The sequence below is a fragment of the Ochotona princeps genome, chromosome X (genome assembly GCF_030435755.1).
Source record: "Ochotona princeps isolate mOchPri1 chromosome X, mOchPri1.hap1, whole genome shotgun sequence".
NCBI classification, from domain to species: Eukaryota; Metazoa; Chordata; class Mammalia; order Lagomorpha; family Ochotonidae; genus Ochotona; species Ochotona princeps.
The window spans coordinates 66,212,153-66,239,875 of NC_080865.1; the positions used below are offsets into that span (position 1 = coordinate 66,212,153).

The following is a 27,723-nucleotide window of genomic DNA, read 5'->3' on the forward strand; positions in this document are numbered from 1 at the left end:
CTGGCCCATCCTGCACCCCGCCCTGATTCTCACACCTGCCAGTGAGTCTATGAATTGGCCCAGCCTGGCCCGCCCCAGACCTGACCCACACATATGTCAGCTGATACTGTAACCTAGCTTGGTGTGGGCTGCTCCTAGCCTTGTTACTTGTGCTCACCTGCAGGAATTGTACTGATAGATGAGTTCCCCAAGCTTCTCTATCAGGGGTACCTCCTAGTGGCAGATCTTGCACACACTGGTGGATCCTTGGCCCAGCCTGACTTGGCCCACCTCCTTTCCTGGCAGGAACAGAGGCCTTGCCTGACTGACCCATATCCATTATAGCTCTTACTGTAGGGTGCCACAGCCTAACCATGCCCGGTCCACCTCCAGGCCCAGTTTTCATATGGTCTGTGGGTGCAGAGACCTATCCCAGCCTATCCTACACCTACCCTGGCTCTTATGACCAACAGCAGGTACTAGAGCCTAGCCCAGTCTGGCACATTGCAGACCCAGTCCACACCCATGTTGAGGGATGCTACAGCCATGTCCAACCCAGTTCACTGCCCCCATTCCAGTTCTTGCACTCACTAGTGGGAGTTGTAGCCCAGCAGGGGCGTCTCCTTAGGTCCCCAAGCAAGCTTGTACCCAAGCACAGATCTTGTGCATGCCATTGGTTGCTCCGATGCAGCCCAGCATAACCCATCACCCAGCTTGGCCTATGCCATCAGATGCTGCAGTCCCAACTCTCGCTGCTGGGAGCTGCAGCCTAGTCCTGCCCAGCCTGCCCCCATCCCTGGCTTTCATGCAAACTGATAGGTGTGATAGCCTAGCCTAGCTCAGCATGGCCCATATCCCATTCTGGTTCCTGCACTTGACAGTCTTGGCCCTTGACCAGTCCACCCCCCTACAGAGCCAACTCACACACATTCCAACAAATGAAGCAGCCCTTCCAGGCCTGACCAACACCCAGCCTTGACTCACATGCTTACCAGCAGGAGCAACAGCCCACCAGGGAAGTTCCCCAAGTTCCCCCACCAGGCCCACTCCCAGACCCAGATCTCACATTTACCAGCAGGTTCTAGGTCCTTACCCCAGTAGTCTGTCCCCAATGTCAGTCTTTGTGTGTGCTGGTGGAGGTTGTGGCCCAGTCCACTGCACACCATATTCTCAGGTACACCTACAGGTATTACAGCCTGTACCAGCCTGACCTGTTCCTAACTCCAGTGCCCATGAGTGTTGGTGAGTTCCATGGTCATGCCCAGCTCAACCCATTACCATCCTAGCCCTAGAGCAAATCAGCTAGTATGGTGGTTCCACAGTGGTGAGCCCACAATCCCCAACAGAATCTGCTCCCAGACCCAGTTCTCTCGTGAGTTTGTTAGTGTCATAGCCCAGCCTAACCTGTTCTGACTCACTGATGGGTACTCTGGTTGAGCCCTGCCAGGCAGGATCCCCAGCCATGGATTGCATCTGTACTGGTAGGCAGTAGTTGATACCAACAAGCCCAGTTCAGGTCTCCCACGTGGGTTTGGTCTCTAAAAGTCCTTTGGTTTCCCTCCTCTAGACCACACAGTCTCACCCCTTGCATTTACCTGCAAGTGCAATAGCCAGCTTGGTGAAAGTTCCCCAGAAGTCACTCCTCACCTGTTGCATTCTGCCTGAGCAGTCCTCCCTCCCACACATCTCCAGCTACACTTCCCTGAACAACCCATAGCCTCCCATGCTTGGTCCTCTGGCATTGTGCTGTGCCTGCCTAGGGTCATGCCTGCCTACCCAAGGCCCACACACACTCACACGTGGGTCCCCAGACCCTGTCTGTTGGCATGCCAGCGTCTGCCCCCTCCCATCTTAAAAAAAAATAGAACAGGTGACTAAGCTGGCCAGGCCCAGGATGCCTGCCAGCTATTTGCTGCTTTTCTCCCAGCGGTGGAACACTTGCCTAGATACAATGCCTACAGCTGAGACCTGCTTTTTTTTTTTTTTAACATTTTTTACATTTTATTTTTAATATTGTTTACATATTTGAGAAGGATGCATGCCCACTGGACCTCAATTAGGGTGAGGATGGGTCAAGGTATGAAGGAAGGTGAGTGGGAGAAATGTCTCAGTTCTTTCCTTTTTATCCTCCTTGTATGCTGCGGGAAGTGGGGACTGCTCCTTGCAGTCAAATGATATTAGCACCCAGGGATGGGGGGGCCAGTCAGTTGATGACACTTTACAGACCCCAATGTGGGAGGAATCTTCCAAGTGTGTTCCTTCAATGATATTGATATTTCTGAGATGTCGTCGTTGGCTTTGTTTGGCTATTCTGCTTTTGATCCAGCTCCCTGTAAATGACGCTGAGAAACATGATAGTCCAAGTGCTTTGAGCCCCTGTACCCACATGGGAGAACTGAAAGGAGCCCCTGGCTCCTGGCTTCAAACCAGCCCAGCTTTGGCTGTTTCAGCCATTTGGGGAGGGACTCAGTACACAGATCTCTCTTTTCTATTTTTTTTTAAAGATTTATTTATTTTTATTGGAAAATCAGATTTACAGAGAGAAGGCGAAACAGAGAGAAAGATCTTCCATCTGCTGGTTCACTCTCCAAGTGGCCACAACAGCTGAAGCTAAACAGATCTGAAGCCAGGAGCCAGGAGCTTCTTCTGGTTCTCTGAAGCAGGTGCAGGGTCCCAAGGCTTTGGGCCGTCCTCTACTATTTTTCCAGGCTGGAAGGAAAGTGGGGCAGCCAGGATACAAGTTGGACCATATGTGATCCTGATGCATGCAAGGTGAGGACTATAGCTACTAGGCTATTGCTCCAGGCCTGATCTCTCTTTTCTATAACTCTACCTTTTAAATAAATAATTAAAACTTGAAAAACGGGCGCAGCACAGTGGCCTAGTGGCTAATGTCTTCACCTTGAACGTGCCAGGATCTCATATGTGTGCCGGTTCTAATCCCAGCAGCCCCGTTTCCCATCCAGCTCCCTGCTTGTGGCCTGGGAAAGCAGTTGAGGACGGCCCAATGCATTGGGACACTGCACCCGCATGGGAGACCCAGAAGAGGTTCCAGGTTCCCAGCTTCGGATCAGCTCAGCACCGGTAGTTGCGCTCACTTGGAGAGTGAATCATTGGACGGAAGATCTTCTTCTCTGTCTCTCCTCCTCTCTTTACATATATCTGACTTTGCAATAAAAATAAATCTTTTTTAAAAACTTGAGAAAAAAGATCATGTTATCATAGCAAGTAAAAAAGCAGGGTATAAATGTTTATGAAAAATGCGTATTACAAAAAAATCCTTGAATTTCAGATTTTTAAACCAAAATAAGAATCGTTTTTAAAAAATATTTAGTTGTTTGTTTGAAATGTAGATTTACAGAGAGATGGAGAAGTGGTGGTGGAGGGAAGAGACAAAGAAAGGGAAGGGCTGGGCCAGGCTGAAGCCCGCAGCGAGGAGCTTCTTCAGGGTCTCCCAGGAGAGAGAACTTGCACTTGAGCCACCTTCTGATCTTTCTCCAGGTTGTTCTCTGGGAACTGGATCGTAGAGCATCTGGGACACAGATCACCATCCATATGGGTTGCTGGTGTTACAGGCAGTGGCTTTACTGCCAGTGCTGGCTTCATAATAAACTCATCCTTTAACCTCATTTGTCCAGTGTTTGAAAGTTCTATACACGTGTACTTATGTATGCATTTTTTTTTTTGCAGAAAAATCTCAAACTTTTACATCTACTAGTAATAGTTATCTCTGGGTGTTCATATTATTAATTATTTTTATTGTGATTTTTTTTTGTATTTTCTAATTTTTCTGTAAAGAACTTGTGTTGGTTGTGTAATCAGCAAAAATAAAAGTAGTGATACAAAAAAAGGGTCGGAAGCAAGCCTTTGTAAATTATATGCTCATAACATACCCATAGTAATATTTCATTTTTGATCTGGATGACTAGTTCGGTCGTTCGTTCGTGCCCAATCACAGAGGAGCTAGCTTCTCAGCTGTCCTTTAGGGATAAGGAGTTGTGTGGCTGTGTAATACATAGGGATCTTGACTACCACAAAATCTGTAATGGTTCCTAATCTTTGTACCATGGCCCCCTGTGGAAGAGGAAAGGGTACTTAATGCAAGAAGTCCATCATTCCTTAATCTAGGAATATCTTGCTCCTCGTTCTATTAGTTCTCAAAGTACAGTTACTGCGGTGAGTCTGAGTGGGTGGGGTAAGTTTTTTGTTGCTTTTTGTTTCACACCTTCGGAAGGAGCTCTGTATCTAAAATGTGTGGAACCGCTGGAATAGAGTCTGAAACTGGTGGCTACTTGATCCCCAGAATCAGGAGACAATGATGCTCAGTTTTTCTTTTGGATCAGGGTCTGCATGTCTTTGCTCTATGCTAAGTAAGCTCATTCTTATCATTTGCACTATTGTCTTGGTTATCCAGTCTCAACAAGCCATCCAGTGGTTTGCACATAGAAAGTTTTCACATCTTATCTCCTCTTTGCTGACTTCAGCTCCTAACATCTAAAGCTGTCTCAAGCACAGCTTATTACAAAACACTGCCTTCACCTCCTACTACACCACATTTACCTGTCTTCCTTCCCTTGCTGTACCTAGCTCCCAAATGAGAAAAACTTGACTCATTCATCCCTTTCAGCCATTCCATTCAGCTAATCACTGAGCCCAGTATGTTTTACTTCTTCAGTTTGCCTGCTGCAGTCTGCTCAGTTCTCACTGCACCTGCCTGCCTCTTGTAAACAGCTTCTGCCTGGATTCTTCCCCCTGGGAGAACTCCTGCACAAGACAGGCAGAAGGCTCTTTTACAATGCAAATTTGGCCACATAACTCTCCTGCTTAAAATCTTTTGTGCTTTCCCATTGTCTGTAAGATAAAGCCCAGACTCTTCTGCTTATCATTCAAGGCATGGCCCAGTCTGGCCAGTCTCATCTTCCAGCCCCATCTCCTAATGCTCCCCCAAGGCATCCACCCTGAGCTCTACACCGAGCATTGCTATGCATTTGATTTTTGTCGTGTTTGGAATGCTCTTTTTGTTTCATCATTCCATTTCTTTTCATAATTCACCTCAAGTGCATTTTGTCTGCCAAGACTTGTTTTTAAAGACTGTATTTTATTTATTTGAAGAGAGTGATAGAGAGAGGGAGAGAGAAGGAGAAAGAGGGAGCTAAGAAGAGACAGAGAAAGGGGAAGAGAGAGGGAGACATTCTATTCACTGGTTCACTATGACTGGAACTAAGCCAGGCTGAAGTCAGGAGCCTGGAACTCCATTTTGTTTTTCCACATAGGTGGCAGGGACCCACGCACTTGGATCATCATCTTCTGCTACTTTCCCAAGTACATTAGTAGGGAGCTGGGTCAGAAATAGAGGAGCCAGGACTCAAACCAATGCCACAACACTTGCCCCATGTGCGAACGTTTCTTGACCTGTCCAGATAGGACTTATATTTACCTTATCTGTCTCTGTGCTCTGTTATATAAATATTTATGTTATTTATGCAAATGACACTTTATGGCCTCTACCCATACCATGTTTGTTTGCTCTGTATGCAAACTCTCCAGGGGTAGGCCCCAAGTCTTTTTCATCTCTGTGTGCCTCCTCAATCCAGACATTTTCAACTCACTGTACTCTGAACATGCTGTGCCTTTTGAGACACCCACGTTTGCACAGGTGGCTTGGTTTGCCAGGAATGACCTTCTCTGCACAGACAAACGTCTGTTTATCCTTTGGGGCTCATTTCAAATGCAAGTCTGTGTACATTATTAGGTCGCTAGCTGTTCCCACTCAGTGTTCGTCAAGCCTTCTGGTCAAACTTTGAAGATAGCATTTGCCACGTAAGCATCTATTAGAATCAATAGCTTACATGACTGCCAACCTGATCCATGTCCCCCACCTCCACTGCCACTGTGTGGCTCCAGCACAAGCCACTATAGGTGAACAAGAAATAATTTGTCTATGAATGATTAAGACAAGTATTTCATGGTGTGTAGTGGTCTGGAAAGAATTATTGGGTAAGTTAGTAAACTTTGCATGTGTATCTAATTGCACATCAGGGCACCTCTGGGACATCTTTTCCAGATTGTGTCTCTGAAGTTCTCCTTGTTACTCTTCTAGGTGCTTAATGTTCAACAGTAGGTGAAGTGCCCATTCTCACTCTCCATGAGCCTTTGTTCTGATGCAACCGATGGTCATGCAGGGATGCCCTTACACCCTCCCACGATGTCATGAGTGGAGGGCAGCTGACCAGTTTCATCATAGCAGCAGCCTCCGAAACACCTGCCCCCAGCCTCAGGTAAGAGTCCACCAATAGCAAAAGAAAGAGCTGTGGAGAAAACAAAGTAGATACTGGATCAGTGTGTGCCCTTGGGATGCCCGTGCTTCCAAAGGGGCACTAATTGTATGTGATAATATGGGGCCTCCTCCAGGCCTGTCCCTTATCATGCATGGGACCTATTATGAGCCATAATAGGGAGGTGGTTCCATGTTAGCCTTCAAAGACTTCCAGATGTGAGCCACTCGCTCCCAGCAAAGCACGGTCTACCAGAGCATGGCCCACGTTGAGGTAGGAGCTTCTTTTGCTTGGTTTCTCTATGACATACCTTACATTGCCAATGGCTCTTCCACTCCAGTGCCTAGTCTTCCCTTACAAATCTTGCCTTAGCCTCATTCAGAATTCTCCAGCTTCCCACCTGCCTCTCTGTCTCTTCTCCCTCAAGAGTGCAGTGGTGGTGGCTGTGGGCCTGGCTATATCAGGGAGTGGGTGGAGCAGCTGTAAAAGGCAGTGATCTGGAGTGGGCAACCCCCTTTCCTGACCAGGAGGGAGGGCAGGAAAAAGGTGACTGGCGGAAGGAAACATATCAGCAATACCCTCTGGTGCCCTGCAGTGCTTTGGGACCCAGGGACCATGAGCATTAGACAGTGTTGTGTCTCCTGGGATCTCACAGACAGGCTGTGATCCCGTGTCGCTACAAGCAGAGCAGGCAGTGACCGAATCCACAGAGAGGAGGAGAGAGCAAAGGATAGCATCAAGGACTGAGAATGTGGGTGCTGGGCACCTGTTTTGGAAAAGGAGAGAAAGATCCAGTGCTAGGCGCTACTGAACCCTTTGCCATATGTAGCCAAGAATTCCTGCCTCTTATATCCTCTCCAAGTCATGGTCAAGTTAGAGACCCCAGCAACCTGCCTCCTGAACCCCTCCCCAAAGCGTTACTCTGTTTCTTGCACACTCCATCCACACTTCACCCCCAGCAGGGACCTGAAGGGCTTCTTTTGTGTTTGCGAAGTCTGGCCCAACCTCTTTCTTTGGCCACAACCCAGGTGCTCTCCCTTCGCTGCTGCTGTGAGGTTCAAGGAACTGAGGCAAACCTTTGTTTGTAAGACACAGCCTTGTGGAAGGCATTGACAGGAACAAGAGAAGAGGCAGCCACTATTCGTGCTCTGCCCATTGTGCACTGAGCTTTGCTGGATGTGACTTGAGAGTAAGTCGGAACCTAGGCCTGGGGGACTGAGGCACAGAGAGCAGCGTGGAAGCTGGGTGGCGGGGATAAGGAACTCACAACAAGTCCAGAAAAAATGAAAGGCTAACATGAATAAGGTCCAACTCACTGGGGGTACTTTTGGTCACGGCTGGGCCACAAGGTGCTCTTTCTCACTCTGGGGCACCCCCAGTCCAGACATTGAGACTGACTCATGCCCAGATATGCCAGCACGGGTGAAGCGGCAGCCAGCAAGGGAGCAAAAGCCACTGTGCTCTCTTGGGACCTGCCCTCCCCTGCCATTCTCCAGGCGCCCCTCCTCCCTAACCCCGCCAGCTGCCTCCACCCTAGGCCCTGGAGAAAGGGTCAGGCAGCTGTTACAACTATTCCTGTAGGTGGGGCTCAGCATGGAAACAATGTGGAGCTGTACAAAGCTCAGAAGTTCAGAAAGCTGTGGGAGATACATGAGGATGGGGACAGAGCCATTTTTGGTTAAAAAAAAAAAAAGGCGTTATTTGCTGTCGGTGTTGGAGTGGGGTGGGGGGAACTGGCTCGGGAATGTTAACCTTTCTCCAGGCAAGCACTGATGGAAAAGAAAGATAGTTTCCAAGAGGGGCAGAGGCTGATGGGAAAGAGATCTCCCCGGGGTCCCTGGGAGCAGAGGCTGGGCACAGATGCCTTCCTGTCCAGAGCATTGCCCTGTGCTCACTCCGTCCCCCACAGAGCTCCTGGGGATGCCATCACTTATTTCCTTCTAGCTCTCAGCAGCAGCAAGAGGCTTGCAGGTTGTGCCTTTTCTATGCCTGAGCTCTGATGTAGTCAGAGCAGCTCACAGTGGGCTCCCATGAATCTTCTGGCCACCCTCAGCCACCCCCGTCCTTCAGTCTTTCAAGGATATTGAAATGCTACCATGCCAGGGGTCTCTGTCCCCAGTGCTACTCAGGTTTCTCATTGCCTGAGGGGCCTTACTCAATGGAACACAGGTTTGTTCTGCAAACCCACCCTCCTGCCAGGTCCAGGTAAGTTGCTTGCCAGAAGGTTGTCAACAGGGTAATTTGATTGCTTCACCACCTTGGGAGGACTGGATCTGGAGGTGGAAGGTGTCCTATGTGTCATCCTGGAAAGGGCAAACATGCCAACAGAAGCTGCCTTCTGCATGGTCCTCCTCAGCATCATGGAATGCTGTGTTCCCACACCCGCCGTCCCTGCCAGCCTGGCAGGGCCACCCTGGCCCTTGGGTGCGAGCAGGCCGGAATTCCCCAGGGACAAAGCTGTGATTCACTGGCCAGGCCCTGACATAGCCACCCCCTCCGGATTCCTGGGGGGTCAGTAAACAAACAGGGGACCTGCCCCCTGCCTCCTGGTCTGGCTCAGCTCTGCCTGCATCCCAGAGTGGCCTTGCTCACAGATTGTCAGGACGCCGCCTCTTTGAGGTTCCCCAGGCATTGGGTCCGGATCTTTGCCAGGAGGAAATCATGGAGCTGCCAGATCCTGCCCTGGACTCCCCTGGCAGCACAGGTAGGTCAGCCCAGTGGGACCGCTGGGTGGTTGAGCTCTGAGTTTTGCCTGGAGCTTGGCAGCAGCTTCACTGTCCTTTCTCAGTATGGCTGTGAGCTATGGTTCCAATGGGGGAATGGGTTTCCTAAATTACTTGCTGGGTCTTGGGTGTGGGGAAAGTATGGTTTGCAACAGCTAGCAGACAACAAAAGTCCCGGCCACTGGTGGCTCTATTTTCTTTGTGTACAAAGGCATGCAGGTGGACAAGCAAGCAGATGAATGGGTGGTCTCCCTAGGCAGGAGCACGGCAACAGTGCAAGCTGATTTCTTCCCTCCAATTTCTCTTCTCTCCACCTGCTCCTGCCTCCTGCCTTGGCAGCCCTAGCACTGTGCTGTAACAATCTTCTTAAGGGCTCACTGGCATAACTGCCATTCACTCAGTCCCCACAACCCCACCCCCCAAAAAGCCCTACCAGTGCCAGAGAGAAAGGCGATGGGCTGCAAGCCTGCAGGCCTATACTCAGGCAGGCTTCAGGGCTTGACATCTTGGTGGGCTCTGGTCAGAATCCTTCGGGAAGCAGGATCCAGAATGCTGTCTTAGTCCTGTCTCACCCATGGCACATACTTCATGCTTTTCAGGGCTATTTCCAGGCTTCTAAGTGTGGTGGGAAGTATGAGTGGGAAAAGATAGGGACAGTGAGGCCTCGGAACATTCAAGAGGCAGGATCTCCGTTACTCTGGCTGATCTGCTCCCACTCTAGATCTCTGTGAGGCAGCCTCTCAACTGTCGCTGGAAGGCTGAATAAACTGTGGGAAGTATGAGCTTGCAGTTCACTTGGATTGCCATGGTTACTAGTATTTGGTAAATCTTGTGCAATCTTCTACTGAACGCCAACTTCCAGGAACCCACCTGGGCAGTTGTCTTGACAGAATTTGCACTAATCAGAGTCACTACTATAGTTGTCAGCAGCCCTATGCCATGCATGGGGGGACCAAGGGCAACCTTGCAGGAAACAGAACTGTGAGTTGTTTCTGTATCTCATGCCCTTCACACACACACACACACACACACACACACACACACACACACACACACACACCGAAGAATAGGCTTTCTGAGCCCTGAGAGCAGCCCTTGTCTCTTCTTGCTCGCTCTTACCCCTCTCTTGGTTTGATGCAGATCAGGCAGTGGCACATCCCAGGGATCACAGAATGTCTGTGTTTCTCTCCAGGTTAGAGCTGCTGTTCCCACCCCTGCCCCTCCTCAAGATGGCACTGGGGTTCCCTGCTTGAGCCCAAAGTTGTTGAACGGGTCTTCTGGTGCTGCTGGACCCCTGGAACCAGCAACCATGAATCTGTGTTGGAATGAAATCAAGAAGAAGTCTCACAATCTCCGGTAAGGCCTGGCACTAGCAACACATGCCTTAGGGAATTGCCTGGAATGCTGTTGGGCTCCGTTTGCTACAGTAGATCGGCATCACCCTCAGTCTGTGTGTCCTGCTGTCCTTCATCTCACCATCTGTTTCTCCTCCCATACCTCCTGTGGCACTGGGGGAAGAAACTTGCACTGAAGAGCCCTGAGACTTTAGAGTTGAGCCTCAGATTTAAGTAGTTGTGTCACCTTTCATAAGTTGTTTGGGTTCTTCAAACTTCCATTTGCTTCCTTTTTTTAAGAATGGAAGAATAATATCTGCCCTCATTACCTCATGGCATTCACATGAGGATTGCAAGGTGCAAAATTGCTTTCTAAAATCAGAGGTGCTGATGTGCAGCTGAAGGAAGTGCTATTCTCTCCTTCTCCTCCACTCACAGCTACTCTCTATTTTGCTAGGTCTCATGAGTTGACTTTACCACATTCTAAAGCCCTCCACTCACATCCTTGGGCTAACAATCTGGCTGTGCCTCCCCAGGCTAAGGGCAGCTCAGTAAGAGCCTGAAAGCAAGTTCTGCATCCATTTTCTTCCCTCCACCTCTGTGTGTACACCTGCAATTTTTCCTCTCCATATCCTATCACCTAAGCCCAAACTCTGGCTTCTAATATAGGCTCTGGAGTCAGATAAGACTGGGTGCAAATCCTAGCTGTACCACCAACTTAACTGTCTAACCTGAAGAAAACTACTTAACCTATTTAAGCAACAGTAATGTATTCCCTGAAAGGTTGTTGTGGGGATTAGTTGAGATAATAACTTTGGTAAAAGAGTTTGGCTCATGTGGCATGGTGCAATGAATAAAAACAGTTGGGATTTTCAGCTGCAGGGAGTGGACTCAATGGTTGTACACAGCTTTGGTCAGCTTCCAGCTTCCTACCTCTTGGAACTCATGACTCGTTTGGAGGTGAGGATAGGCAGGCAGCTGGTGATCTGGTACACATATTTCTGCTTCCATATCTCCAACCCCTATAGCTGGTGTTTGTCATCCGTTTGGGTCTCCTGGGCTGCTGATTCTCACATTGGTATGCATCTTTGCACTTAGGTGTGCCCACGCTCAGTCACCCAACTTGCCCTCTCTCCCTCCCTCCCGCTCACAAGGCAGACTCAGATGAGCACTGTGGCATGACTTGAATTTCACGATGGTAAGAGAGGAAGCAGACCAGCTGCCACCTGGCTTGCCTTTGCATGGTTTCCTGCCCTTTCCAGCCTGATGCAGGAGAGGTCCACATGGTGACATTTTAAGCCATTCAAGTGTAGGCTGCCTCCCCAATCCATGGTCTCTCACACACTGGTTTTTGCACTGTGTTTCCTGTAGAAGTGTCTTGGGACTGCTTAGGGAGGGGGGTGGGGGGCAAGAGGGAGGGCTCCAGGGCTTCTGCCCGCTTGGATCATAGCAGCTTCCCATTTTTTTTGTAGAAAGGTTCTTATGTGAGTGTACTTTGGGAGTAGGGGGGTTGTTTTGTCACTTCAAAAAATTAAACATTGCTGATCTTACCGATTGTGCGCAGTGCTCGCTTAGAGGCCTTCTCGGACCACAGTGGAAAGCTCCAGCTCCCTCTCCAAGAGATTATTGACTGGCTCAGCCAAAAAGATGAGGAGTTATCGGCTCAGCTGCCCCTCCAAGGGGATGTGACCCTGGTGCAACAGGAGAAGGAAACACATGCGGTAGGTTAGGGTCATGGAGGCCGTGGTGGGTAGCTTCTCAGTCAGGAAGGAATTACTTCCACTTAACTCAGGAGGGGGCTTAGCTCTGCGCAGACCCCAGAAGTCATAGCAGATGAAATGTTTTGCTTGATCTTTCCTTTTTTTTTTTTTTTTTTAATGCTCACACTATAGCATTTTATTAGCAGGCTTGATCTTTCCTCTTTATCACTATTGTCAAATGCTGGCCTCTCTTAAAATGTTGCCCTAATTTTTAACGAATACAATTCAGTGAAAAATCAGAGAGGAAAGGATAAAGAAACTGTGGTGCATCTACTCTGTGGAATACTAAATTACCATTAATGAATTCTACCATTTTTAACATGATGATCCCAACTGGAGACCGTTATGCTCAGTGAAATAAGGCAATCCAAAAGGACAAATATCATAATGTTCTCTCTAGTATAAGGCAACCTTATGCAAAATACAAAAAAAAAATAGATTCATAGGTGAACCAGTATAAACTTATATTCTCACAGATGAACTGTATACTGGAGACTAGCATACCTGGAAGTAAAGATACATTGCAGTAGGTACTTCTACTCCCAAATAAAAGGACTCCCAGTAAAACAGTTAAATATAGCTTGACAATATGATATTAGATCTTTCTACCTTTGCCTATACCTACAATGCCATGATGCACTTAAATAGATTGTTGAAATAGTTGCTACTACTAAAGGACTATACTACTGTAACAAATGGGGGAAATGTTAATAGGGGAAGTGGGGGGAAGAAAGGGGAGGGAAGGGGTTATTCCTCTATCGACAAAACTGTATTATGGAAAAATAACAATAAAAATAAAATTTAAAAAAAATGACAGGATTCAAAAGTATATTTGGATGGGTCTCAATTTTATAATCTATAGATATAGGTATTTGTATGAGACACATATATTTAACAACATGGGAAGGAACTGCATAAAAATTTTATCAATGGTTAACTCTACCTGTTGAAATTGGAACCTTTTTTATTTTTCCATTTTATAATCTTTGAAAATTCCCAATATTTCTGTGATATAATATATGTAGACAGCCTTTGTAGCCAGAATAAAACATTATATATTTGTTTAAAGTGGATACAGAATAATTCCATGGCTCAGAAAAAAATTTTAAATACAGTGCCTTTTAAAAGAATGGAATCTTAAATACCTAGGAATTAATCTAACCAAATATGTGGAAGACGTCTATGATAAAAACTATAAAACATTAAAAAAAAAGAAATAGAAAAAGACATTAAAAATGGAGAAACTTACCATGTTCCTGGATCAACAGGCGCAACATCATCACAATGTCCATATTTCCGAAAGTAATATACAGATTCAAAATGATCCCAATCAAAATCCCAACAGCATTCTTCGCAAAAAAAGATGCAAAAGTTCATCTGCAAAAACCCAAGAGATCACAAATAGCCAAAGCTATTCTGAAGAATAAAAATTAAGCCAGGGGCCCGGCGGCGTGGCCTAGCGGCTAAAAGTCCTCGCCTTGAAAGCCCCGGGATCCCATATGGGCGCCGGTTCTAATCCCGGCAGCTCCACTTCCCATCCAGCTCCCTGCTTGTGGCCTGGGAAAGCAGTCGAGGACGGCCCAAAGCTTTGGGACCCTGCACCCGCGTGGGAGACCCGGAAGAGGTTCCTGGTTCCCGGCATCGGATTGGCGCGTACCGGCCCGTTGCGGCTCACTTGGGGAGTGAAACATCGGATGGAAGATCTTCCTCTCTGTCTCTCCTCCTCTCTGTATATCCGGCTTTCCAATAATAATAATAAAATCTTTAAAAAAAAAATTAAGCCAGAGGAATCAAATCACAATTTCAGACTTCAAGACATATAAAAAGCAGTGGTCATCAAAACATTTGGTACTGGAATAGAAACAGAGAAGATCTTTAGAACAGAATAGAAACCCCAGAAGGGAGCCCACACATGTGTAGCCAACTAATCCTTGACAAGAAAACTGAAAACAATCAAGGGAAAAAGCCTGATCTCAGGCCTGGCACAGTAGCCTAGCAGCTAAAGTCTTCACCTTGCACACACCGGAATCCCATATGGGCTCTGGTTTTAATCCCGACAGCTGCACTTCCCATCCAGCTCCCTGCTTGTGGCCTGGGAAGGCCCAAAGCCTTGGGACCCTGCACCCATGTGGGAGACCTGGAAGCGGCTCCTGGCTTCAGATCAGCACAACTCTAGTCATTGTGGCCACTTGGGGGGTGAATCAATGGACGGAAGCTCTTCCGCTTTGTCTCTCCTGCTCTCTGTATATCTGACTTTCCAATTAAACCTTCCCCCCCTTTTTTTTTAAATAAAAAGCCTGATCCCTCCAGCAAATGCTGTTGGGAAAATTGGTTAGCAGCTTGCAGAGGTAAGAAATAAGACTCCCACCTGTCACTTTATACAAAAATCAGCTCTAAATGGATCAAGAACCTAAATCTGCACCCAGAAACCATCAAAATATTAGAGGAAAACATAGGAAGCACTCTCCAAGATATAGGAATGGGGAAAGACTTCTTGGAAAAAACACCGAAAGCACAAGCAGTCAAAGACAAAATAAACAAAGGGGACTACATCAAACAAAAAAGCTTCTGTACAGCAAATGAAACGATTTAAAAAGCGAAGAAACAATCAACGGAATGGAAGAAAATCATTACACACTGCACAACCAACAGGGGACTAATAATCTATAAAGAGCTTCAGAAACCCAGGGACAGGAAAAAAAAAAAAAAAAAGCCCTGTGAAGAAATGGGCAAAGGAAATGAACAGACTTTTTTTCAAAAGAACAGATTCACTTGGCTGACAGACATATGAAAAGATGCTCAGGCTCCCTAGCCATCAGAGAGATACAAATGAAAACCACCTTGAGGTAACACAACTCCAGTGAGATTGGCCTACATTCAGAACTCTACTAATAACACCTGCTGGCATGGATGTGGGGAGAAAGAAACCCTCCTTCACGGCTGGTGGGAGTACAGGCTAATACAACCACTGTGGAAATCAGTATGGAGAGTGGTTGGAAAATTGCAAATAAATCTGCCATATGACTCAGCTATCCCACTCCTAGGAATATACCCAATAGAAACGAAATCTGCATATGAGAAGGGGATCTGTAACTACATTTGCAGGTGCACAATCTACAATAGCAAAGACATGGAGACAATCCAGATGTGCATCCAAAGCAGAGTGGTTAAAGAAACCGTGGTACATCTGCTCAATGGAATATTATTCAGCCATTAAAGAGAATGAAATTATTCAATTAGCAACCAAATAATCCCAACTAGAGACCATTATGCTCAGTGAAATAAGTCAATCCCAAAAGGACAAATACCATATGTTCTCTCTGATATAAGGCAAACTTAATGTAGATTGTAAGATCAATAACCCTTTCAATACTATTTTTGCTGCATCCTATACATTTCGATGTTGTGTTTATTTTCACTTCTTCAAAATAGTTTTCTTATCAGATTTTTCAGTGACTCGTAGATCACACAGAAACATCATTTTCTCCAAGAAGATTTGGGTTTTCTTTTTTCATTTTTCCATCAACACATTGGTTATTCAGTAGCATGTTGCTTAGCTTCATGGTGCTGTAAATCTTTTGTTTTGTCTTTATTCCTGTTGTTGGTTTAATTTCATGGCTTCTCATTTAAGGGAATGTATAGAACTGCGTAGTAGAGACTGTCATATCCAGATGTGAAGATACTTCTCTACTTCCAAATCAAAAATGGACTCCCAGTGAGTTGGACATATCTTAACAATAGGATGCTGGACTGTCATTGTCTGTACCAGCAATGTCAGCACATACTTAAATAACAGAATGATGGGCTTATGACTGCTTATGAAGGACTATACTATTGTAATAATACGGGAGAAATAAGCTGGGGGAGGGGAAATGGGGAGGGGCAGGGGAAATCCTAGAGCCTATGGAATTGTACCATAAAAGTAAAAACAAAATAGAAGGGAAAAAATAAAATAAAGTGAATACAGAATAGAATATAATACAGCAGGAAAACCATGAGCAAATTTTATAAACAGTATGTTGAGTAAAAGCCAGATACAAAAAGAATAGAGACTGATGGTTGCATTTATATAATGTTTAAAAGTAGGTGAAACTAGTGGGTGGTTCCATAAGTCAGGATCGTGGCCCCCTTTGGAAAAGAATGCTGTGAGAGTAACTGGAAGGGGCCACCAGGTGGCGCTCTGAAGTGCTCCTGGAGTTATTAAGCTCAATATTCGTCTCGCGAGGGAATCACTCGAGGGAAATTCATTGAGCTGCACACTTATGATTTTTCAGTCTGCATATTTCAACAAAATGTAATTAAAATTTTAATATACACCCCTACTGCTGTGTTTTTTGACTTCTTTAAGCCCCTCACAGGAAACTTTCTGAGTCTTCCAGAGAATGAAGATGTCCGCATTTCTGTCTGTCATGTGGCATATATAGCTTCACCAAATAGATCTCCCATTGTCTGGGCTATCTGCCAGCCAGGAGGACTGTCTCTCCTTTGTTTGGGGTGTCCCAACAACACGTGAGATTGCTGACAGGGTCACATCACTTTGAAATAGAAAGTTGCGAAGTGCAGGATAGAATTGAAAGTGACTGAAACATTTCCTTCTCTATTGCTAAACCTCCCAGGCCTTTATGGAAGAAATCAAATCTCGGGGCCCCTATATCTACTCTGTGCTGGAGTCAGCCCAAGCCTTCCTGTCCCAGCACCCCTTCGAGGAATTAGAGGAGCCTCATTCTGAGAGCAAAGGTGGGTGGCTTTCCACTTTCCCCTCTTCTTCTTGAGCTATGTACCCATAACCAAAGCTCATCCTGTTCTCCCCAAACTCACTTGCTAACCTGCTATCTAGGAGGATACTTTTTCCCCAAGGAGTCCAATATTTGGAAGGGGCATGATTCATCCTGTAAGAAGAAGCAGAGAAGAAACACTGGGACAGGGATTGCAAACATGTGGCCCAAAGCTGTGGGTGGCTCTCTGAAGCATCACACATGGCATTTTAATGAGGCATGAAAAAGAAAAAAGAATACTCAAATGAGCTGAACTGACTCAGCAAATAAAAGCAACATGAAGGAACACGTGATGATACTTTTAATTAACCAGCAAATAAGCAACACTTTTCAAATCTAGGAATCTAGGTGATGAGCTTCAAGAGGAAAAGTGACTGTTCTTTGATGCTGACCTTGGTATCTTCTGGCACCTTCCCCACACAGAGGGAGTCGCTCTTGGTCTCCATTCAAATAAAGTAGAAGAGTGGAACCTGTGGTGATTAAGTCTCAGTCGTGGCCCAGCAAGGCCTCTTCTCCAAAAAGAATTGTCAGTTATCTGCTGTCACAATGGGCTGTGAATAGCCTCGTACCCTTTGTCCCTGCATTAACTGAACTTTTGATCCACTCTACTGACCGCTATGAGTTTCTAGCTGCTGCTCGGTGGGAGGATTAATACTTAATTTCTGCCCAATGGGCCTTAGGTAGGATACGTTTAAGAAAGAGCAGGATCATTCCAATATTCTGAACTTGGGGACTTGAAACCTTCTTTGGAGGGAGCTCTGCAAAAGGGATAGGAGCCTTACAAAGTGGAAGCCTTGGTGGAGAAGCTGAACATGTGAAGCCTGTCTCTCAATCAGGCCTTCATAAAAAGCCTCCCTTCTTTGGGTGGACGTGGGCAGCAGACACTTAGGCCAAATCACGTCCTAGGGACATCTCATCATAGCTCTTAATGTATTTTACTCACTACTTATCTTGATTGTGTTTTTTTTTAGATGAGAAAATTCCTATGATAGTAAATGGAAAGAAAATGATCTCTTGACTGTGATGTTGGATACATGAATCAATGCGTGATTAAAATTGTGTAGAACCAAAGACACATGCTTGTACACACACACACACACACAGAAAGTGAATACACATAAATAAAGCAGCTAAGGAACTTGAAAAACAATTGAAAGTATCCTTGTTGTGATACTGTACTATTGCACTGCATTTTGGGAAATGGATGGAGAGCACACATCATGTGACCTTTGTATGCTCTCTTGTGATTGCATGTGATCTATATGATCTCAAAATAGTTTAAGTAAAAAAAAAACTAAATGTGCAGAAGTTCAATCATGAAAAAATATGTATTTGTGTATGAATACACACACACACACACACACGTATTTTACAAAGGGTTGTCTTTGTCTCATTCTTTCCGTGAGCTTCCATTGCCTAACTGGGCCAACATGGCTTTCTGCCTGCACTTGCAGATACTTCCCCCAGACAGCGGATCCAAAATCTTAGTCGTTTTGTGTGGAAGCAGGCAACGGTGGCCAGCGAGCTCTGGGAGAAGTTGACAGCCCGCTGTGTGGACCAGCACCGCCACATTGAGCGCACTCTGGAGCAGCTGTTGGAGATACAAGGGGCAATGGAGGAATTAAGCACTACTCTGACCCAAGCTGAGGGAGTCCGGGCCACTTGGGAGCCCATTGGTGATCTCTTCATTGATTCACTCCCAGAGCACATCCAGGCTATTAAGGTACACAAACCCTTCTGTCCTGGCTACAGTACACTGTACAATGCACTGATGTTCCACCTGCTGAGACTCCAATGTTGGCCTGAACAGTCATGTAGCCACTCTCAGTTCATGTGCTGGTTTGGAGCTACTTTGGCGGGAGTCTCCTCTGTTCTGCTCTTTCCTTTCCTGGGTTTTCTTGAGAGGATATGCACAATGGCCACCCATACCCTAGTCCAGTTACCCCAACAAACAAGCACCTAATTTGTGTTGTTGTAGCAACACTCTTTGGGTGAAAAGCGGGGAGTTGAAGGTGGCTAACTAAAAGTTCCTTGTCCCCACTCTTTGCTGTGGCACTTGGGTTCTGGCACTCCAGCTCTTCAAGGAAGAATTCTCCCCAATGAAAGATGGAGTGAAGCTGGTGAATGATCTGGCCCATCAGCTTGCCATTTCAGATGTGCACCTGTCAATGGAGAATTCTCGGGCCCTGGAACAGATCAACATCAGATGGAAACAGCTACAGGTAAAAAGGCAGCCAGAGTGAGCCATGGGAAGGTGCCTTAGTCTCACCAGCCTCATGGGAAGTGCTTCAGGACCAAAGGAAATGGACAGATGTTGCAATGACACTTAACATGGGCAAACAGTGGCAGACCACTTGGGGCTGGAGTATCAAACCTTTGAAACTTGTAATGATTGGAATGAAGAAGTGAGAGGGATCTGTCTGGATTTGGGCACTCAGGATAGGCAGAAGCAGAAGGAAAGTTTCTGGCCTGCAACGAGGATGCTATTCTCTGACCCTTGGAAATGCGGGTGAAAAGCTAGATGATGATGAGAGGGCCTGGGACTGAAGAAAAGCCAGTTTAAAAGGACCTCATAGAGACGCCTAGAGAAGCCAGGGAATTCCACATTAAACAACTATGCTGAATCCACTGGCTTCCTATGTTCTTTCCACAGGTGTCAGTTGGCGAGAGGCTTAAGCAGCTCCAGGATGCCCATCGGGACTTTGGACCTGGATCACAGCACTTCCTCTCCTGTACGTGAGTCAAATAGGGTTTGTCTTAGTAGAACCTCAGTGACCTTCCAAGATAGTCTTCTGCCTCACCTGGGGTCCTGGTGGGAGACCAATATGCCCTGACATGCAAGAAGCAGTGAAGATAAAAAGTATAGTATGAAGAACAGGTTCTTGAGTCAGAGACCTGGGTCTGAGTCACAGTGCCTCATCTTAATAACTCTGTGCAAGCTTGACAAAATAACTTAACCTTTCTGAACTTCAGTTTTCTCATCTGTAAGAGGAGCGGAAAATGTTACCTAATGCAACAGGTTATAGAATTAAAGGATTTTATTTATTCAACAATATTTTATTGAGGATCTACTACGTACCAGGCAGGCATTGAGGCTGCATCACTGAACAAGATAAAAATCCTTAAACTTGGAAGTGTTACATTCAGCAGAGAAGCCAGACAATAAGCAAACTAGTAAAAAAAAAAAATCAAAGCAGGTAGGGAATGGGTAGGAAGTACAGTACCCAAGAGCAGAGGCATTGCAATTTTGAATAGCAGAGTGAGCAAAGGCCTTGCTGAGAGAGTGGCAATTGGGCAGACGCATAAAGGAGGTAAAAGAATGAACTATGTGGAAAGTTGAAGAAAGTGAATACCAGGTAGTGGGTTGAAATGTCTGTGTCCTTGAGACAAGAACATGTCATAGGGACAGCAAGTGGACCTATGGGAGAACCGAGAGGAAAGGAACTAGAGAGAGCCCAAGCATAGAGGATCTGGTAGGCAAAGGGAAGCATTTCAGATTTGGTACTGGATGGAAAAGAGGATCTTTGACTCGGTTAAATCAAGGGATGATACAATCTGAATTACATTTAAACAGTGTTGGCAGTAACTATTAGGGACAAAAGCTGGAACAGCGAAAGCTTCTAGTGGAGAAATGACTATGGTGGCTCTGATTAGAGTTAGAATAGAATGGAATAGAATATTCAGGTAGAAAACTAGATGGGTACACAAAGCTTTGAGCATGATACTTGGTACGTGGTAGGAGCTGAGTAAATGTTAACCTCAGTTAGACTTATTACTATTATAATAGTTAACATGCAGATAGACCTGCAAAAGACTGGCTGCTATAATCACTGACACTCAGGTAACCTGATCCTCTCCTGGAAAACATAGCAGATAAAGACATTGGGAAGAGAGAGGAATGGATTTTCTAAGTTCCTCATGAGAGAGGGAAATGGGCAGTGCCGTTTTCCACTATCCCACAGGCCTGAGGAACTTGACTACAGGAGGTGGGAGGGGGTGGAGGCATGAGAAGAATGTAATGGCCACTTCCTGCTCACAGGGGCAATCCAGCTGCCTGTAGTTGGATGGCAATCCGCTTAGGGAGAAGACTGTCAGGGTGGCCAAGGTCAGGTGTTTCTATTCGTGCCCTTGCCACATGCCTAATATCTCAGGTCACCAATGACAGCCTCTATCCCTTCCATAACGTTAATGTCAGGTAGAGAAGTGTTTTCATTAAAAGTGTTTTAACATCTACCCTCAGAAGCTATTAAAAGTTAGACATTCTGTTTTGGGATTGAACATCTGTTTGGGAGGATGAAGCAAGGGCCTGAAGAGCATTAACGGCTAACTCTCTTCTGTCTCTTTTCCCTTCTTAGCCTCTGTCCAAGTTCCCTGGGAAAGAGCAATTTCACCCAATAAAGTTCCCTACTATATCAAGTGAGTTACCATCTGAATCAGAAGTGAGTCAGTCACCTGTCCACCCCCTCCCTCACCTGTCTTTTCACTGCTTGTCCCTACCATGCCTTGTCCATCCAGTCCAGTTTTCCTGCTCCATCTCAAGGGCTCAAGATTGTACCTGGGTAAAGATGAACTTTGGGTTTTGGAATCTCCAAGGTTCACCCTTGGATCCTGCATCTTCTTGCACCTGACCTGTCACTACTGAGTGGTACACACACGCGTTTGGGGGGTGGGAGGAGTAGACGCTGGCGCTATTGATGGTTTTGTTTATAGCCACCAGGCTCAGACCACATGCTGGGACCATCCCAAGATGACAGAATTATACCAAACTCTAGGTAAGAATGCCAGGTTCCTCTGTAAGGTGGATGTCTATACAGCTGCCTTTGTCCTAGAATGTCCATTGACAGATGAATGGATAAAGAAAATGTGGTATTTATACACAAAGGGATACTATACAACCTTGTAAAAGGAGATCCTGCTATTTGTAACAACACTGGTTGGTGAACCTAGAGGCCAACATGCCAAGTGAATTGCTCCAAACTTGAAGGGGAAACTCTGCATGATACTCTCATGAGGAATCTTAAATAGGAATCTTAAACTCATGGAAGCTGAGAGTAGAATGGCGGTTGTCAAGGGCTATAGAGAAGAGGAAATGGGAAGGTACTAGTCAGAGGACTCAAGGTTCCTGTTGTGCCCCAGAGAGCGGCTCTCATCAACAATACTGGCTTGTATCCTTAAAAATGTGCTGATAGTAGACCTTATGCTCAGTATTATAAATATAATAACAAAGAGGGCAAGAATGGAGGTTATGAATATACTTATTTATAGATGGTGGTGATGGTTTCTTGGACAGATATTTATCTCCAGATGCATCTAATTATATACATTACAAACTTCATATGTACAGAGTTTCGTTTTGGCATTCCAGTCATACTTCAATAAAGTAGTCACAAAGAAAAAAAAAAAAAAAGAACAGAGAAGAATCCCAACCTGTAAGCAGGTGGCTATGTTAGTGAGTGCCACATCGTTTTCTCCAACACTTTTTCCACCTTTTCCTTCTATACCTTCCTTAGCTGGAGGCTCTACCTTCTAACCCCGCCCCCCAGCCCCGGACCATTCTGTCATTGCATTGAAGAATATGCTTGTAGATGTGAAATTTGATCTGCTTTGAAAGACACTGTCCAGGCTGTGATAAGAGTGACTGTTGTGTACCTTATCTTTGCTTAGTAAAGGAGACTCGCCACTATGTTGCAAATTTTATCCATGTTCATGCATGAAACTCTATTTCATTCATTTCAACTGCTGCAGAGTGATCCATTGGGTATCACATAGTTTCTTTTTCTAATTTATTGTTGACAGACATGTGAGTGCCTAGTTTGTAACTAATAAGAAACAGTGTTTATTAGTTTGTTAAAACAGAGGAAATTTTGTACCTGTCTTCTGGCACATGCATACAAGAGTTTCTCCAGAACATGTTTTTCAGTCTACAGATCATAACATCAATGTCAGTGCATATAACAAGCATTTTTGAAAAATGAAATAGACTAGGAAACATCAACTTGCAGAAGATCTTAGTCAGAATTATATTTGATATTAATTGTGTACATTTTCTTTGTTAAATCGACTAAAGGATTGTATCCTGAAATGTTTGATTCAGTTGTGCATATGTGCATATGTGCATATGCATGTGTATGTGTACTGAGTCATAAAAATGAATTTCTTACCATGTATTTTGGTCAAAGAACATTTACAAATCACTGTTTTGAGATACTGAGCTGGCTGGGTAGTAGAGTCCATGACTGTTTCCTTTTTCTAGATAATACTAAGTTGTTTTCCAATCGTATCAGTTACCAGCAATTCTCATTCATCCACATCTTCATTGACACTTGATATTGTCAGACCTCAGTTTCTTATCAATCTGATGGGTGTAAAATGATATCTCATTGTGGTGTTAACTTGCTTTTCCCTGATCTGAATGGTTCTCTTTCCATTCTTTGCAGCTGATTTGAACAACATTAAGTTCTCAGCTTATCGCACTGCCATGAAGCTCCGCAGAGTACAGAAGGCCCTGCGCTGTATGTCTCCCGTTGCACTTCCCTATGGCCTTCAACCCTCCCTCCTGCACACCATTTGTCTGCTGCGTCCCACTTCCATCCCACCTTGGTCAAGGTTATTCATTACCTTGCTGAGAACTCTCCAAAGGCCGGGCTATGCAAGCTGTGCACGTCTCCTCCTTCCAGAGTCCTTCCACTTTCTACAAGCTCCAGACTTGGCTCCAAATGATCTTCCTCCATGTTCCCTTTCCCTTCCCCAACACGGATAATCAAGCAACTACTTTATGAAGTATTCTAGCCCATGGTTGCTGTGATGGGGTTATTGGATGTAGCCCCAGAACCGTTGAGGCAATTCCAGTGGTTAGGATAGAGCATGGCTGCAGATATCATATGCCTTCTAGCCTTTCTCACGGACACTATGCATTCAGACTTCCTGGCCCAGGCATATCTAGCAAGGCTGATTGAGCACGGGGGGCGGGGGGGGAGTAATTAAAATGCCATCTTTGCCCAGTTATACTTGAGTCTTTATAGTAGGCATCTCTGTTCTCAGAACAAGGTTCATGGACTAATCTATTTGCAGTTGAAACTGGTATAAAGACAGAGAAACGTAAGATGGGATCTGACCTGCTGAGAGTTAATGCAACAGAGCAGGTGACTTTAGTCACATCCCTCAATCTCCTTGAATCAGATGTCAAAGAACATACAAGCATCAAACCTGTCAGGTTAATTTAGAAGACCCTTTGTTGCTTTTTTCCTGAACAACTTTGTATCACACTTGCAAATGAGTAGATTAATGCCTTATCTCCTTATTTCCTTGTCATTTCCCTGGGCTTCTTCTTTGGGCTACATTTCCCCCTCCCCTCTCCTTTTCTTGACAGTGGACCTAGTAACTTTAAGTACAGCCCTGGAAATCTTCAATGAACATGACTTGCAGGCTAGCGAGCATGTGATGGATGTGGTGGAGGTCATTCACTGCCTGACTGCCTTATATGAACGGCTGGAAGAAGAAAGAGGGATTCTGGTCAATGTGCCACTGTGTGTGGACATGAGTCTCAACTGGCTCCTCAATGTTTTTGATAGGTAAATGCCTTCAGCTCTGGCAGCCTCCAGGTGACATACAATGGGCATTTTCAATGGGAGGAGTGGGAAGCGGCTGCTTGCATGATGCACCTGGAACCCAGTTAAGCTTGGGGCTTGATATGAATAGAGCCTTGCTGGGATCTGAGGAAAACGACTGCCAAGATGTTAACCCTTTACATATATTCATGCTCTCAGTCTCTTCTTTTAAATCCAGTGGTCGCAGTGGGAAGATGCGGGCACTGTCCTTTAAGACCGGCATTGCATGTCTGTGTGGCACAGAAGTCAAGGAAAAACTTCAGTGTGAGTACAATTCCAAAGTCTGGAGTGGTGGAGGTTGGAGGGAGAGGTGTTGCAAGGAGGAGGAAGGATGTTAAGATAAGCAGAAGATAGGTCTTCTGACGCAACGGAGGGCTACTTGGGCTACCTTGGGATGTTCTTGGTCCAGGAAATTACAAAGCATGAATGGGAGCTAAAGACCAAGGCGGGCCAAAGACCTGCTAGTTTTCCCAGTGTCACTTCTGATCTGATGTAGATACTTAGCCTGGATCTGCACTGCCATCCTGAGGTGTCCAGGGTCCAACTATCTAGTTCTATACTCTTGTGCCCTAGCAGGCTTAGCTTCCCCTTGGGCTGAAGCTCAAGCCATATTGTATATTTTTCTGGAGACTTTTCCTGTCATTATACCTGGTGAACACTCTGCCTTACTGGGAGGTGGACAACAACTACTGTTGTTTTGTACCTTGCTGGTTGATAGGACCTTCGTTTTTCTCTCCATCTTGTGCACCACATGTTAACCTTTTTTTTTTTTTTTTTTTTTTGTGGTTGTGGCAGAATGAGTGGTCACATTGTAATATGTGCTGACTACTCTGCTGCATGGGATGAATGCTAGGTTAAATTAGTGATTGACAGTCTAGAAGTAGAGACAAAGTACTTTTGAAGTAGTAATGGGAATATCCTAAAGGTTGAAGAATGTGTGCTGCATCAGATTACAGAAGAGGAATCACTATGGTTTGGGAAAATTTTACAGGAGTGGGAACTTTCCCAGGCATGTTGACAGCTGGTTTATTATTTATCTCACCTGATGTCTTTTGATATGGAATGGACTGTGATTATTTAGCCTCAATTACAAGTGAAGAAACGGTAGTCCAGTGAGGTTCATGATGTACCTAAGATCCTACAAGTTGTCACTAATGGGTTCATAACCCCAACCCAAGCCGCCTGCCTTCCAGTCTGTGTATCTTTTAAGTCTTAGGTGAGGTTTGAAGTGGACACACAGTAACCTCTGAAAGAGGTGCACGAAGGTTGGTTTGAGCTAGGAGAGGCCTGATAAAGGCCAATACGCTCCACATTCTAATGTAAATATCATGGTTTATCCCACAATCACTTGGAGATATTTCTTAGGTGATTAAATGTCTTGTGTTAGTTCTTGTTTTTGGATTGTCCAAGCTAGTGTTCCCTTCTATTTGTGTGTTCAGTTGAGGGCTTGCTGCGGTATCAGACTGTATAAGCTACATAAGCACTAAAGGGTATAGCAACCTAACTTTGCTCAAGTTTAGATGCCCTGACCCCACACTCCTCACTCATCTTGCTACTTGGGAAATTCATTTAGTTGTCTTTTTCTCCCTGAACTCAGAGATGCTCATTTTAGTACTCCTGGGCTTCTAGAAGGTCAGGGATGATTCACCAGGTATTTCCGTTTCAAAAGTCATTACATCAGTCTATGTGCTCTTTCCCTGTTTCCTGTTCCCATTCTTTCTCCTTGCTTGATTCTCTGGCCATTCTTGCATTGGGGTTGGTCATTCTTGATGGTGCGGCCAGCAGACCTCTTCAGCCAAGTGGCCAACTCAGGCAGCCAGTGTGACCAGCGCCACCTCGGTGTCCTGCTTCATGAGGCCATTCAGGTGCCTCGTCAGCTGGGTGAAGTGGCAGCTTTTGGAGGCAGCAATGTGGAGCCCAGTGTCCGCAGTTGCTTCCGTTTTGTGAGTATGGAAGTGAAGAGTGAGGTTCGCTGGGGACATGGGGAAGCATGGGTACATAGGCTAGCTTTTGATTGGGAGTACTCAGCTACAAGGGTGTTTTGGGGAGTGGCTCAACAGGACAGATGGTTCCCTGGGTTCTAGGGTCAGAGTCCTATTGGGGAGGGTGCCAATGCCACTACAACAGAGCAGAACATGGACATCTCTGGAAAATAGGCTCACACAGGCCCTGCTGGGTCCTCTGTTTCTCTGAGGGCTGCCATTTTAGGGGCAAGATACTTTGGGCCTCAGTCATTCTCATTGACCTTCTTGTTTCTCTAGAGCACTGGGAAGCCAGTCATTGAAGCTTCCCAGTTCCTGGAGTGGGTCAACTTAGAGCCCCAGTCCATGGTGTGGCTGGCTGTTCTGCATCGGGTCACCATTGCTGAGCAAGTGAAGCATCAGACCAAGTGCTCTATCTGTAGGCAGTGTCCCATCAAGGGGTTCAGGTAAGGAACACAGTACCTTGTGGGATGACAAAAATTGCAAATGTGTCATATGAGTCAGATATTACAAAGCAATACATTGTACTGTTATTGTGTGATGACAGCTAATCTATTGGGCATTATTTTATCTTGTTATAACACTTTCTGTTGCAGGATGCATAACTTAGGAAAAAATTGGAAATGATACAATACTGTATTTTGTTAGTTGTTTTATGAAGTTTGCAAATCCACAATAGCATAGCATGAATACTATTAAAATATCTGTATAACAAAGGGGCAAGCCAGCAAATGTTTCACAACTAACTCTCCAGCAATTAAAAAAAAAAAAAAAGGAAATCTGATTGGTAGCATCTGTTGACTTCCATGATGTCAGTACTCCCATTGTGGCTGATATCACTTGTAGAAGGTCGCTGAGCACAGAGCTGGGAAGAGATTGCATAGCTACATACCACTTTATAGAATATGCATCACTCAGATGCAGGATAAGCATCCCTAATTCAAAAATTTAAATTCCGTAGGAAAGCCAAGTGGTAAAATCTGAGCAATTCCCAAGTCAGAAACTGTTCTGGTCCTGAGCATTTTGAGTAAGCAATACCCTGCATGTGCAGTAGATGCAAATACCCTCAAGAGAACAGTTAGCAGTAAATTAAGAAATTTTGAGTTTTGAATATTTATTGCCTTAGTTTTTAATACCATTTACTTGTGAATTTGTATAATTTAAATTTAATGCTTACTGTCTTTAACAATGTAGAAAACCCCTCAAATTTTAGGTACCTGCTTTTGTGAGCTGATATTAGCTATCTTCAGCATACCACACTGTATATCCACAACCAAGCTTAAGGAAG

The 27,723-nt window shown here is 45.4% G+C and overlaps 1 protein-coding gene across 1 annotated transcript in view; it reads left to right on the top strand.

Annotated features, from left to right (window-relative positions):
• The window catches only part of DRP2 (dystrophin related protein 2), a 50,933-nt gene that overhangs the window by 15,195 nt on the left and 8,015 nt on the right, over positions 1-27,723 (top strand). Inside the window, exons 3-16 of the mRNA XM_058659193.1 lie at positions 6,080-6,257; positions 10,170-10,333; positions 11,876-12,032; positions 16,688-16,808; positions 18,301-18,569; positions 18,922-19,068; positions 19,500-19,578; positions 21,202-21,262; positions 21,557-21,618; positions 23,284-23,358; positions 24,216-24,417; positions 24,632-24,717; positions 26,239-26,396; positions 26,715-26,881. Of these exons, the coding sequence (XP_058515176.1) occupies positions 6,141-6,257; positions 10,170-10,333; positions 11,876-12,032; positions 16,688-16,808; positions 18,301-18,569; positions 18,922-19,068; positions 19,500-19,578; positions 21,202-21,262; positions 21,557-21,618; positions 23,284-23,358; positions 24,216-24,417; positions 24,632-24,717; positions 26,239-26,396; positions 26,715-26,881 (1,865 nt within the window). The 5' untranslated portion in view covers positions 6,080-6,140. The remainder of the gene's footprint in view (positions 1-6,079; positions 6,258-10,169; positions 10,334-11,875; positions 12,033-16,687; positions 16,809-18,300; positions 18,570-18,921; positions 19,069-19,499; positions 19,579-21,201; positions 21,263-21,556; positions 21,619-23,283; positions 23,359-24,215; positions 24,418-24,631; positions 24,718-26,238; positions 26,397-26,714; positions 26,882-27,723) is intronic.